At 52.0% G+C, this 12,472-nt stretch overlaps 6 protein-coding genes and 1 non-coding gene across 7 annotated transcripts; 3 read left to right on the top strand and 4 right to left on the bottom strand.

Moving 5' to 3' along the window:
* Positions 1-263: 263 nt before the first annotated feature.
* Z519_11779 (uncharacterized protein) lies at positions 264-1,007 on the top strand (the record flags this gene model as incomplete). The annotated part of the gene is made up of 1 exon (XM_016769490.1): positions 264-1,007. One exon carries the CDS (start codon positions 264-266, stop codon positions 1,005-1,007), a length of 744 nt encoding a protein of 247 aa, XP_016614126.1.
* A 1,638-nt stretch (positions 1,008-2,645) lies between these two features.
* Positions 2,646-3,936, bottom strand: Z519_11780 (uncharacterized protein; the record flags this gene model as incomplete). The annotated part of the gene is made up of 2 exons (XM_016769491.1): positions 2,646-3,015; positions 3,899-3,936. The coding sequence occupies 2 exons, from the start codon at positions 3,934-3,936 to the stop codon at positions 2,646-2,648; spliced, it is 408 nt and encodes a 135-aa protein (XP_016614127.1).
* Positions 3,937-4,183: 247 nt separating this feature from the next.
* On the top strand, positions 4,184-5,047 carry Z519_11781 (uncharacterized protein; the record flags this gene model as incomplete). Its single annotated transcript, XM_016769492.1, has 1 exon — positions 4,184-5,047. The coding sequence occupies one exon, from the start codon at positions 4,184-4,186 to the stop codon at positions 5,045-5,047; it is 864 nt and encodes a 287-aa protein (XP_016614128.1).
* A 545-nt stretch (positions 5,048-5,592) lies between these two features.
* Z519_11782 (uncharacterized protein) lies at positions 5,593-7,650 on the bottom strand (the record flags this gene model as incomplete). The annotated part of the gene is made up of 1 exon (XM_016769493.1): positions 5,593-7,650. The coding sequence occupies one exon, from the start codon at positions 7,648-7,650 to the stop codon at positions 5,593-5,595; it is 2,058 nt and encodes a 685-aa protein (XP_016614129.1).
* A 414-nt stretch (positions 7,651-8,064) lies between these two features.
* Positions 8,065-9,220, bottom strand: Z519_11783 (uncharacterized protein; the record flags this gene model as incomplete). The annotated part of the gene is made up of 2 exons (XM_016769494.1): positions 8,065-8,781; positions 8,834-9,220. The coding sequence occupies 2 exons, from the start codon at positions 9,218-9,220 to the stop codon at positions 8,065-8,067; spliced, it is 1,104 nt and encodes a 367-aa protein (XP_016614130.1).
* Positions 9,221-9,869: 649 nt separating this feature from the next.
* Positions 9,870-9,977, top strand: Z519_11784. Its single transcript has one exon. It is a non-coding gene; the product is annotated as a tRNA-Leu (tRNA).
* Positions 9,978-10,428: 451 nt separating this feature from the next.
* Z519_11785 (tRNA(Ile)-lysidine synthetase) lies at positions 10,429-12,469 on the bottom strand (the record flags this gene model as incomplete). Its single annotated transcript, XM_016769495.1, has 2 exons — positions 10,429-12,065; positions 12,112-12,469. 2 exons carry the CDS (start codon positions 12,467-12,469, stop codon positions 10,429-10,431), a joined length of 1,995 nt encoding a protein of 664 aa, XP_016614131.1.
* Between the last annotated feature and the right edge of the window lie 3 nt (positions 12,470-12,472).

The raw sequence follows: 12,472 nt of genomic DNA on the forward strand, positions 1-12,472 counted from the left end.
TACGAGTTGATGCCCATGGCTAGTAGCCTCGCCCCAGTTCAACATGGACAACTTGGTATCAAGCATTCCAATGGGAGAACAACGTCCAGGAGGAAGGGATGGCCAACGTCGACTTCCAAATTAGAGTTCAACGGAAAACCTCTATCGAGGTCGTCAAACTAGAGAGTAAGTCCGTTCCGCAAGAAACGTTTAACAAAGCTATTTGCTGATGGGTTTATCTCGGCGTTCCCCACCCATTAGCTCAGTATCTCCCGTAGTCAAACATGGGTCCAAAGGAACGGAAGTTATTAAAAGCAGCAGGGCAAGGTGACCTGGCAGAGACAGATCGACTCGTGCAAGATGGGGCGAACCTAAGCACTATCAATGAGGATGGAGAATCAGCTCTGAGTCGGGCTGTCAACAAGAAGCACAACACCATTGCCAAACTCTTCCTTGAAAATGGAGCTACAACGGACTACACAGGCCCTCTCGTCAAAAGCCCGCTTCACATCGCCGTTCAAACAGGGAACGTCGGAATGGTAGAACTCTTACTGAATAGCGGTGCCGACATCGACGAGGTAAAGGACGTCGACTTAGTGCTGAGTCAAGCCATCAAGGCCAACCGGGACGATGTGATCTGTCTCCTTCTCTCCCGAGATACTGACGTGAATCTCTCCTGCAACGCATTCTCGTCGCCTTTGGGACATGCTCTCCGCCACAAGAATGAGCGCCTCGTTCAGATCCTGTTCAAATACGGCGCCGATAGGGATGTCGTACTTGACAGGGTGCTCGAGGCAGTTGTAAGGGCAGCGCCCGAATCCCTTGAAGGTCTTGTTCGCGATTGGCGAGCACAGGGATATGAAGAATTCGTCAAAACTATTCGGAGTCCACCTTCCGACATGGCAGAAAAAGAAAAGGTCCTCGCCGCCGCTCTGATATGCGCCTCGAAACGCTGCCAGCCAGAGAATCATTCCATATTTGTAGAGTTGGCGGAGGAGTTCAACATTGCGAGAAACAAAGCAGTATGAATAATGTGAATACCTAGGAATTCACAGCCAATTACGAATCTGAGTAGGTGTTGCCGCTAGGCACCAGGCTCCAGGAGATCTTCATCGGCCGTGCGCTTGAGATTTGTATTACCACGAAGAGGAGAGCCAGTACAGCCGAGGGAGCCCTTTTACCTAGAGGGACATCCGGACGGTCTACCTCCTACTCTGTAGAGCACAGCCAGCCTCCAGCGAACGGTGGAGGTGCCTGAGCTAGCCGATCATGCCCTGGTCTTGCTGCACACTGAAACAGAGTCTGGCCCGGCCTTCTCTTCGTGCCATGCCATCGCTACGCGATGCTTAGAACATCACCACTGCCTCACTTCTTGCTTTCGGCGACGACTCGATCGGGTCGAAGCGGATGAAAAGGGAGGTCACGTCTTGAGAAGAGAGAGTTAGCCAGGCGGCAGGCGAAGGTCTAAGAAGCACCTCTGGCAAAATAGCACGCATCGTGGCCACAAAAGCAAAGCACGGTACCCATGAGCTGGCTGGCAGCACCGTCCCTATTCCCCGTATTCCTGAAACTGCCCAGTGTTGCAGGCGGTGGTGACCTTGGGCAGATGAAGACGAGGATGTCAAACGTGCTGGGAGCTCGCTATGCCGGACCGCGATAAAACCACTCAGCCTCGCCCCATGTTCGCACTCGACTCGCTCATCTTTCACGCTTGCCGTGTGTTCTGACCTCCTTGTCCCTATGCCACGCCGGCCCAGACGTCGCCCTTCGAATAAGGACAATGCTTCGGCAAACACCGATGTCCCGCAGGTCACAGACCGCACCAGCAAGCAGTCTAGCCAAAGCGAGCAGTCTTTGCCAACGGCCACGAGGACACAGAGTGGATACCATCGCACTCTCGTTTGCGATATCGTCCATCAAAGCTCCACTGACCTTCTCGCTGAAAGTGATGAAGACGAGGACAATATCGTTTGAAATCCTACGGAAGGCCTAGGTCCCACTCTGTTTTCAGCCGTCAAATGCCGAACCCCAAGCTCGCCGGCCCAGGAGTGCACAACGTCTTCGCCGAAGAAGCAACCGGACCTGATCAAGGCTGACCAAGCGACCAAGAATGATGGTGTTGTTCTACAGTTGCTATGGAGCTGTAGCTAGGGGGACAAGAAAATCGAGCGACGTGGCAGAGTTTGGGTTAATCTAGAACTGGGTTGGCATCCTGGTTACTGAATGGAAACTGAGGGCATGCTCCGCTCACTAATGTTGAGCAAGTTAGTGGGTACACTAAATGGATTGTCGCCGGGTGTTTACTAGGCCGGAGTATATAACTACATATGTGCTAAGACTTATACCTCACACGTTGGACCTTAAAGGGAGCAATGGAAGCTGAAGGCGGCTGATGCAAGCGAGTGATATGCCATAGAAGTAGCCGACACATCGGTCTTCAGAGTTCTTGCACCTACTGGGGGAAGCTAAAAGAGACCCCAGGGTCACAGGGCGCAAACCCAGCAGGGACGGAATAACATAGGGTAAGAATGGCGCAGTTGATGTCGGAGGAACTAACGAAGACACTAGGCTGAATCTGCAAGTCTCTGTACGCAATGGCATAAAGGTCGTCGACGGCGCGACGACTAAACAGAGATATGAGAGAGTTCTGCACCTCTCAGTTCGTCTCAAGACAACAGCTTTGCGCCGGTTCCGACTCCTGCGGGATAGCCCGTCATGACTGTCGGCGGCAGCTCGGTTTCGGCAAGCGAGATCAGGTCATCAGTATCTTGGGTGTGAAGTTGAGTTCGGGATTCTGGTGCCACCTCCACCTTTGCTGGATCAGGGTAAGCCGTCGGTAATCTATCCACTGTCGCTCCGGCCTCTTGGATGAGTTCGGCGGGGCGAATTGGTAGCTCTGCGTGTTCAGAGAAAGGGGGAGGAAGCTCGTTGGCAGTTTCAACGCCGCTATGCGCAATAGAGGATACTGCGATGGCTTGTACATTGGCTGCGGCGATCAGGTGTTTCACGTCTTCAATAGTAAATAGAGCCGTTTCACTTGATAAACATATCAGCAAAGCATCTGAAACTTCCACACAGAAGCACGGTGTGAATCCCGTCTTCTTGCACCCTGAGGCCAGCTACCAGTGTGTCAAGCTGGCTCCGTCGCACCCAAAACTGGAAGCCCAGAAACTTATCGGCCTGAGCGAGTTTGTTCACGAGGCTTTCGAGCTCATTGAGGACGTATTTGCAGGCTGTTTCATCGAACGCGACTAGTATCGTGTTGTTTTGGCTACCCAACTGATGCGGCAGCCCTCAGAGTTGCTCTAGGAGCAGTCGCATTTTGATGGTTTCATTGAGGATATTCGTCAGTTCCAATATCGCCGTCTTCATCGTCTCGACGGTCTTTTTGATGACTTGCACTATTTGAATGCAAACTGTGATGAGTGCTACGGCACTGGTACTGATGGTTAGAGGATCCATGGGTCACAGCAGGGTTGTTTTTGCACAGCAGCAAAATCTCCTCACTGGGCCTTGAGGCATTTGAGATTTCACTTCGAGGTCGAGAAGCCGTGTAAAGAACTCCGTCGTAGGTGGGTGAAGTCGCAGCGCTGCAACCGGTTACGCAAACTACCCCGCAGCTGAAGTTGTATGTAGGGGTTGAGCCAGCCACCGACGAACCCGTACTGCGGGTGACCAAGTCTGAACTGCATAATACGAGGACGCTTCTTCGTGATCTGTGGTCTGTGGTCTGTGGTATGCCAGAGGTTGAGCTGCACTTGAGCCAAGAATTAGGACGGTGAGTGTCTTACAGATATCGGGGCTAGCGTCATTTGAGGTAGCTTGTGGACTATGATGACACACTATTCCCATAATAGTATCGCGCAGTCACATGCTCTGCCTGATCTGGGAAGTGAGTCGCGATCAACTTGTTTCGAACATGTTGGCTTCTTCTGCTTCTTCTGCTTTTTCCGCCATCGTCCAGGCATCCAAAGAAGCCACCTAGAAGATATCGGATTCCTCGGAGATGAATGCATGACAAAGTGTCATAGGTATCATTGGTTAATTAGAGGTGAGGAGCGCCCACCGCTAGGTATATGCCTTGGGGCGAAAACAGACCACCTGGCTTGAGTGTAAATCAAGACTCGAAACCCTCGAGAGGAGCCACTGACTTCATTCAAACATCTTTCCCATACTTCTCACCGCCGCCCAGCTTGCCACAACCATGATTGCCTCGTCCTGGCTCAAGCAGTCAATCATCACCGTCCTCTGCGTGCTGGGGATCCCCTCGTACCTCTCCGCACCTAAACCCATCTCAGTGCACCTTGAAGGACAGTCGAGCATCACTGTGCCCGCCAACCGGGCCATCGTCTCCCTGCGTATAAATGCCGAAGGGCCCAAGCAGGACAGGGTTGCCGATGAAGTCCGCAAAACCGCTGACGATGTCCTGGCCACACTCAGACCTCTCGCTCAGCTGCAACCGCCCCAGCTCACGACAGTCAATGCCACGACCGCCAATAGCGACATGCAATATCAGCCGCCCATCGTCGACCTCTCCGTGACCACCTTCCGCAGCTACTCGTGGCAAAAACCTGGCTCGCTGCTCTCCCGCGAGACGCCGCAGTATCAAGCGAGCGTCGAGATCGAGGCCGAGTTCCGAGACTTCGAACCCCTGGGAATCCTCTTGGCGCAAGTCTCCAAGACGCCGGCAGCAACGGTCCAGTCCCTGAAATGGACGCTCGACGACGTGACCAAGAAGAGGCTGTTTTCTAAATGCCGCTCCGAGGCCATGGTGGATGCCCTGGACAAAGTCCGCGCATACATCCGGCCCCTGGGCATGGACAAGGTCCGCGCCATCAAAGTCACCGAGAGCCATCGGAGGAGCCGACCTGTGGTGTGGGGGAACGTCGACGTGTTGCGGCTCCAGCATGATGAGCTGGACTACAATACGCAGATGGAGGAGCCGGAGATTGCGACAGAGAGATTTGGGCTGGAGCCGGGAACGTTGGAGATCGTCGCGCAGATTGAAGGTGAGTTCTGCGCCTGGAAGACCGGTCTGGAGGCCTGGTTTAGGCGAGGCGGCGTCTGAGACAATACCTACTATATCATATCATATCATACTATACTATACCACATCCTATGATATTGTTCGGGGCAGGCAGGCAGAGGCGATGTGTGATAATGCAAAGCGATGCAAAGGGTGCCATTCAGTTCTCAGAGCGTCGTCGTCAATTCTACTACGTGTCATCTAGAATGCCCAATGATTCTTTTCCTGCGAGAACCTTACCCCGTCCGTCTGACCAACCGGGGCCAGCGCCGTATTGTGGTGGTGGTGAGCACCCCATTTTCTTTGTGCTTTTCGCGTGATGTGGCATGTGATATGTGTTATGCAAACAATTTCTTTTCTCTAGAGGCTCGCTTGAACGCAACTCGGGTAAATCAACGCAGCTAAATACCATTTTCCGTAGACACAGACCGGGCCATTTCTCGCTCTCAATGCTCCTTCCTCCCATGGACGATATCCATCCAAGCTCGTTCACGCCATGGAGCTAGCTAGCTCTACGTCTCATTCCACAATCATGACAGACATAATATCCATATCGCGAGCGCAGGAGAGAAATATCCGCACTCAACTCATTCGCCACCCGACCCGTCACCAAGGGGATCATGGTCATGTTCATCCGTCCCGCCAACATCCATGCCTGCATCATCTTCAGAATCCGTGTCCTCGGCCTCTTCCCCGGGGATGCCTGGCCACTCGACATAGTCCCCCTCGATCCAGTGCTTGCTAATAGGCAAGTGGTATGGGTCATAGGGAAAATACCCTTCCAACATGCCATTATCACCGACCCAGCTCAAGTCCCGATCGGGGTTGCTAATGGTCAAATCAGACACGCTGCGCCAATGGCCGGTTACCCGCACATGTCTGTTCTCTTCGAGTTTTGGATATACATAGAACAATTGCAGCGCGTGCGTCAGCTTGGCAAATTGTTCAACTATGACTGGCGTGCAGACGCGCAAAGGATTGAGTGGTGAGTAGATTGCCGCCCGAAGTGTTTCGCGGAGTAACTCGGTGAAGTGGTACGACTCAACTTCTTCCTCGTCAGCGTCGAAATCTGATTCATCATCAGAATGGGCGGAAGCGATGTCCCGCCAGCGGAAGCAGAAGATGTACAGGATTGCTTGGAAGGCGGCATAGAAATCGCCGTAGCGTTTCAGGTCTGGGCCGCGACACGTGGGCTCGTAGGATTTCCGCAGGATGGTCAGATGGTCGCAGAGCAAGTCCAAGCAATCGTGCACCACCTGTGGGGAGACATGGGCGCCACGTCCGACGAAGCCTGAGAAATACGCTGCGGCGCTGTGCCGGAGGAGGTGCGGCTGCTTCTTGTCGACGAGAACAGCGACACAAGAAGTGACGAAGCGGTCGACGACGATGGGGTCGGCTTGAGCGAAGTGGAAGACCAAGAATTGTGGGTGACGGGCGCGGTATGTCGGAAGGATGAGAGTGTGGAATTGGGAAATGAGCTGCTCAATAGCGTTGTCGCGAGCTTGAAGCGCTGCAGATGTGGTGAGTTTGGCATAATATTGAAACAAAATGTCCATGATCAGGTCAACCTGTTTGATGTCTTCCTTCAGTTTGCGCCGACGTTCGGTGGCGGGATCGGTCTCTTCGTCTTCATCCATCTCGGATTCGTCGCTGGTGCTAATGTCGTCACTTTGATCATCAAAACCGTCGATAAGCATGTCCTGAGATGAGCGTGCAACCAATGGTTGCGAGGAGGACATGTGGCTGAGCAAGTCGTCTTCCGCATCCTCTTCGTCTTCATCCAGGTCAACCTGAACAGAGACGTCAAGCTTGATAAGCTCCCGCAATACACACGACAGGATGTCCGAAGTGAGCTCTGGCACGTATTTGATCATCTCCATGAAGTTTCGTATGTATGTCATGCGCTCATCCGCCTTTTGGAAATCAAATTGGAGGCGGGAAGCGACTCGATTGGCGAGAGCGGCAGGCGAGGAAGGAACATTGATGGTAATATGTTGAATGGCTTGCAGGACTCTTCGATGGATCTTTGGCTGCCTGACGGGCGCTGAGCTTTCAATTCGCCGTGTTCTTTGAGGTCCCAAAAGATCGACTAGGACCGACATGATCTTGTGCTGATAACCTCGTTGCGCGGCTGCCAGGTTGTTGAGGAATCTGACAAAAATCGCATAATATTGTTCGTCTCTCCCGACCCATTCACTGTTCAGGACTGCGTCGACCAAACCGCTGCAGTCTTTATCAAGGGACGTGACGTTGGCCAGGACAGCCTGAAGGTGGAATTTGAGCGCCTTTGTGGACGGGGCATTTGTTTTGTCAGGCGATGTACTGAAATAACCTTTCACCCGTTCATATGCTTCGTCTTCTCTGAACCGGTGTCTTTCAATCGCTCTCCGCACTTGCTCCTTGACGACCAGAGGATCGAGGTCCTCGTCATCGTCCGCAGACACAATCTCGACGTCGGAATCGAAAGTCACGCGAGAGCGTTTGGAGGGACTCGATGGTGTCTCCATAAAACTGGTCTCATCGATTGATCGCTTCAGGGTTGATCTCCGTTGTATGGGCTGAGGTCTCATGGTTTTTGAAGAAAGAGGATTCGAGATGCTGGTCGGTAGCATAGGCCGGCGGGCCAGGGGTGGCGCGGCTAACATGGCCGGACAGGCGGCTGCAGATGGTAATGCTCTTTCGAGTCATGGGCGTGCGTAAGGTGGTTGAACCAAGCAAATAGGTGATACATATGGCTGAGGCGAATATTGGAGTTCGAGTGACTAGGCCTTTGGCCCAGCGCAATTCGTTGGTGAACAATTGAGAGATTTGACACAAAAAATGTGTACTGGGTAGAAAATTCACATTGTGCGTGGCGAGTCTAGCCTTTTTTGGAATGCGGGGAGGCTGGTGAGCCGGACATGTCGGAGATAGCGTCCTTTTCACTCCCCCAGCCCTGGTGGCTTTCACACCTGAGTCACCGTCGACCAGTGAAGCAATCATAGTAACCCTCGATGAGCAATATATCGCGTATGGAGAAGAGAATGACTCCAAGTTTGTCATGCTACATCTTGCGAATCTTACAGGTAAGCACGTTGGCTGATCGCTTCCGTACCCCGAGTTTTTTCAAAATCCGAAGCAGCGTCCTTGCCGAACAGTTCAATGCGATGTCCCAGTGCTCGTCTCAAAATCCAATCCTGGCTGTTTATTCCTTCTTCCACTGCGTCCTTCTCCAATGGCGGAATCATCTCGCTCCCCTCCAAACGCTTCAGCAGCACATCATTCTCGGGTCGGTTGAAGTAAACCAGCGAGTATCTGGTGTGGTCTGCCTGCTCGCCCGGGGGAGAAACCACACGATGGATGTTAGACCTTAGAAGTCCGTTTGTGAATTTGACCATTGCATCTCCAAGATTGATGATGGCATGGTTTGGGAGGGGCTTTACGTAGCACCATTGTGCATTGCGTCCGGGTGGAAGGACCTGCAGACCTCCTAAACGATTGAAGAGGACTGTCACACTTCCAAAATCGGTGTGTTCACCCAATGCTGTTCGTCGGTCGTCCATAGGCTGTGGTGGAGCCTTGATGAAACGGACTTGATCTCCCGAATGGCCTTCAAGGCGATGCATATTCTGCAAGGTGTTTGGCGGCAGTTTCAGGTGGTCGTTAAGGAGTTCTAGGACCAGCGTAACTATGTTATGAGCTGATGACATAAACGATTTGAAGAGGGAGCGTCGTGAGCTGAGGACTTCCGGGGCAGGTAAGGGATCCATGATTCCAAAAATGTCATCTTTGGACACCTGCATGTGGTCAGGCACTTCCTAGTAGTTGCCACTCTGCTGTCACACTCACGTTGTAGAACTCATTGCGATCGAGATTACCATCTCGGTCAACAACATTGGCGCCAAAGCCTTTGTATCCAAAGTACGAGTTCTTTTTCTGGAAATCATACTTCTTTTTCTCTTCCAGCGGGAGCTCGAACAACTCTTCGCCGACTTTGAAAAGTTGATCTGCATCAGCAAGCAGAGAGTCCCCTGGACCAGCCAAGTCAAGATAAAAGAATCCGAGGTCCTCACAGGCCCGCACGAAACGGTTCACCTCTGCGGGATCTCGCTCGACTAGCTTGGCCAGACAGAGACGCAGGAGAGGTGCTGTTGGCACACCCTCCGGGAATGGTGGAGCATTGTCAAACGTTTGGGCTGGTGTGGACAGCGCTTCAGGGACTGCTTGAGTTGCCATTGTGATGCTTGGGTCTGTTTGTGCGTGAGTGAGATTAAACCGATAACTCGGCCCGGCTCAGCGGCAATGTACTCGATACTTATACAGACTTCGCTTTATGGCCGAGGCGCCTATCTCCACCTCCTCTCCGCGTTTGGTGGACCGCCATGACGACGCCCGCTGTGGGGAAGACAAATGCGATTGTACAAACAGTTCCGTTTTTGTTCAGGACTGAGCATCCCAATTGGCTGTTTAGCGCTGAGTAGTCCTAAGCGTGCCCTGAGGATCGTGAGCAGAACCTGGGCCTGTACTCAGTTGCTGACCCGAGCAGTCGGCTATAGGTTCAATCGATATTTCCTCATGAGAGACCCTTCTCAGAAAAAGCGACAGATTACTCGACTTCATAAAATGCTTGAAAGGCTTTATTTACTCAATTCCTCCAATGAGGGCTAAGAAATTTCTGTTGTGTGCTTCTTTTGAGGAATCCTCTGTTTTCAAAGCACTATTGACCAATTGTTAGGATTCCATACATTGAAACCCAATTTAGACTTCGTAGGAGGGGCGGAATTTACAATGCCAAGACTAACTAGTCTTTCATGAGGAAGGATTATATATGGTGAACATCAAATTTTGTTCGGAATTGTTGCTCGAAAATTCTCCGGGCTAAAATGGGAGGATGGCCGAGCGGTTATGGCGTGTGACTCAAGTTTACTACTTGGACTGAAAACCAGTCTTCTCATGGGTTTATCCCGCGTGGGTTCGAATCCCACTCCTCTCAATTATTTTTGTTTTCATTTTCTCTTTTTGGCGAGGCCGAATATAGCCAGAGCAGCTCGAAAGACGAGGCCAATTAAGCAGAGCAGTTTTTTGCACTTACGGTGTAGTGGGCTAGGAAGGGTCCCTTGTTTTGATCCAGCTTACAGTCCATCGTTCGGCATTCTCTCGGATATCGTGTCAGCTTGTTTGGCTCCAGCACGAAATTGACAGTATTGACTTCCTGAGGTTCGTCAACTTCAACCAACGCATTTGCCTAGGAAGTCACTCTGTGTTGGTGTCACGGTCATAGGCCGCTGAGACACTGTTCGGCAATTCTTGGGTCACCTTCTTGGGGTATTCCCGTGTTCACCCTGTCGAACAAAGACACCCGACGCAACTCCTGACCGAATCTTTGCCGAAAATTCTTTGCAAGCGCGGATGAATGTAGTCGAGCGAGAATGCTGAATTAGCCTTCAACTGTCAATCCTTTGGGGCTCATTTGCTGTGCTCTTTCTGACTTGTTTTCTCGCCTCCCTACAGGAGGAACCAGCTCGCGTGCGCCGTTTTCCCTGAGCGTTCCTCCACTCAATCGTTTCCCGTTGCTCACTAATGAATGGGTGGTCGATGACCTTGTAACAGACTTCCCATTCTAGGGTTGGACGGTCCGTCAGCTTGGGTTTGACATCCATGGAATCCTCCCATTCCACGGTCACGTTTAAGGTTGGAAAAACCGAGACTTGCCCCTCTTTTGTTAGTACTGGAATGGTATACCTCAACTTGCCAGGCGCCGCTTCTGCCAGAATGGACTGAAGCTTTGAACCTGTCTTCGGGAGCCTTTCGCACAGTCGTTGTGCATCAGACTCGGAATAAGGGCGAATACGAATCTGGGAGAGCGCTTCGGCATTTTCCGTCCGCACACGGATCCAGTACCGATGGTCCCAAAGCATCCACGCCGACCAGAGTCCCGTCTCCTTCCAGGCCGCTGAATCCGTATCTTTGTTCTCGACTTCGCCTGATCCTACAAAAGGAGAGAAGCCCCTTGATGCAAGGGCAACCTCGGCCAAACGCATTGGTGGTCGCGACAGCGTCCATACCGTCTCTCGTTCATCAGACAAGTCCTTGCCGAAATTCACCTCTCCTCTGAGTTCAAAGCTAGAGGCGACCGAATTCTTACTCGCATATGGCCTAGAATCTGCTTTCTCGAGTAAGACCTGCCGTATTGTCATCTGTTCTCGTATCCGAGACCGATTCTTGTCTATGAACTGTTTCAGATTATGCTGAGGTACGAGTGTCGGCTCGTCATCTTTCGACTGTGGACTCACCACGCTTGTGAGCCTCGCCAATGCATACGCTCCAGCTTCGGGATCAGCCTCGCACATAGGCACAAAAGCAGATGATAGTAGTACGGTCATGCGGCCAGACCGTAGATCGATGCTTAGTACCCTGAGTCCTCGAAGAATCTTGTCTCCTCGTCTGGCAAGGGAAGCAGCTGAACGCTGGGAGGATTTTCGAAGCTCGAGGATGGAGGGTGCCTGCAGGGCCTTTGGTAATACGTAATGGCTCCTCATATATCGCACAGCATTCCGGATGGTCAGCGTAGGATCATAGTTCGTCTTATCCTGGACATAGGTAACTCGATTCGTGTTGCAGAAGTCGAGGATTGCAGACTTTCTAAATGGCAACAGTGGTCGGTGGATCAGAAGCCCGCCTGGTAGCGAAGGGGTAACATTTTTCCCTCGGTTAATAGGCTCCGGGCTTATTTCCTCTTCATCTAAACGGATTTCGCCTGGACGGAGCCAGTCCGCAAATTTCTCGTAGTTCTCTGCTTCGTTTGCACCCCTAATGTCGTCGCAACAGGGTATTTTGCTATGCTCCGACATGCCTTGCCAGCCAAGAAAAGAGGTACCAGCATTCCGCACCAGACGCATCAGAATTGTTTCAACCTGGTCGTCTTGATGATGTCCCAGAAAGAGATGGTTGATATTTTTCTGAATCGCTGCATCCGCAATCAGCCGATAGCGAGCTCGCCGAGCCGTCATCTCGAAATCGGTGGTACTCCCCGGGTCATTGGTGTTAGGCCATTGTATCTCGAAGATCCTGCTTTCGACGCCTTGAAATCGTAAGTACCGTCCTTGCCCAGGGCTGGAGAAACATACCAAGCCGACATAACTGTGACCGAACCCAATGCGCTTCCTCAGTGCTCTCTTTGCGAGCATTGTGGTTGACAATGAAAGCGAACGGTTGGACGGCAATGTTGTGCTTTCCAGGCACTGCAGAAATCTGGTTGAGCAAGTAGGCCAATGCCATAGAGTCGGGGCCTCCACTGACACATACGCCTGGATCCATCAGAACAGAGACGGTGAAAAGATGGTAGAGCTTACCTATTGGTACTGGTCTCCTCAGATCCCGTTCAAGCCCTTGCTTTTCCCAGATTTCAGTGAAAGAACCGAGGAAACTTGAAAGGGTCAAAGGCTGCCCCACACTGGCTATTCGATTTGATACAACCCGAGCCATGAG

The sequence above is a fragment of the Cladophialophora bantiana genome, assembly GCF_000835475.1.
Source record: "Cladophialophora bantiana CBS 173.52 unplaced genomic scaffold supercont1.24, whole genome shotgun sequence".
Classification (NCBI taxonomy): domain Eukaryota; kingdom Fungi; phylum Ascomycota; class Eurotiomycetes; order Chaetothyriales; family Herpotrichiellaceae; genus Cladophialophora; species Cladophialophora bantiana.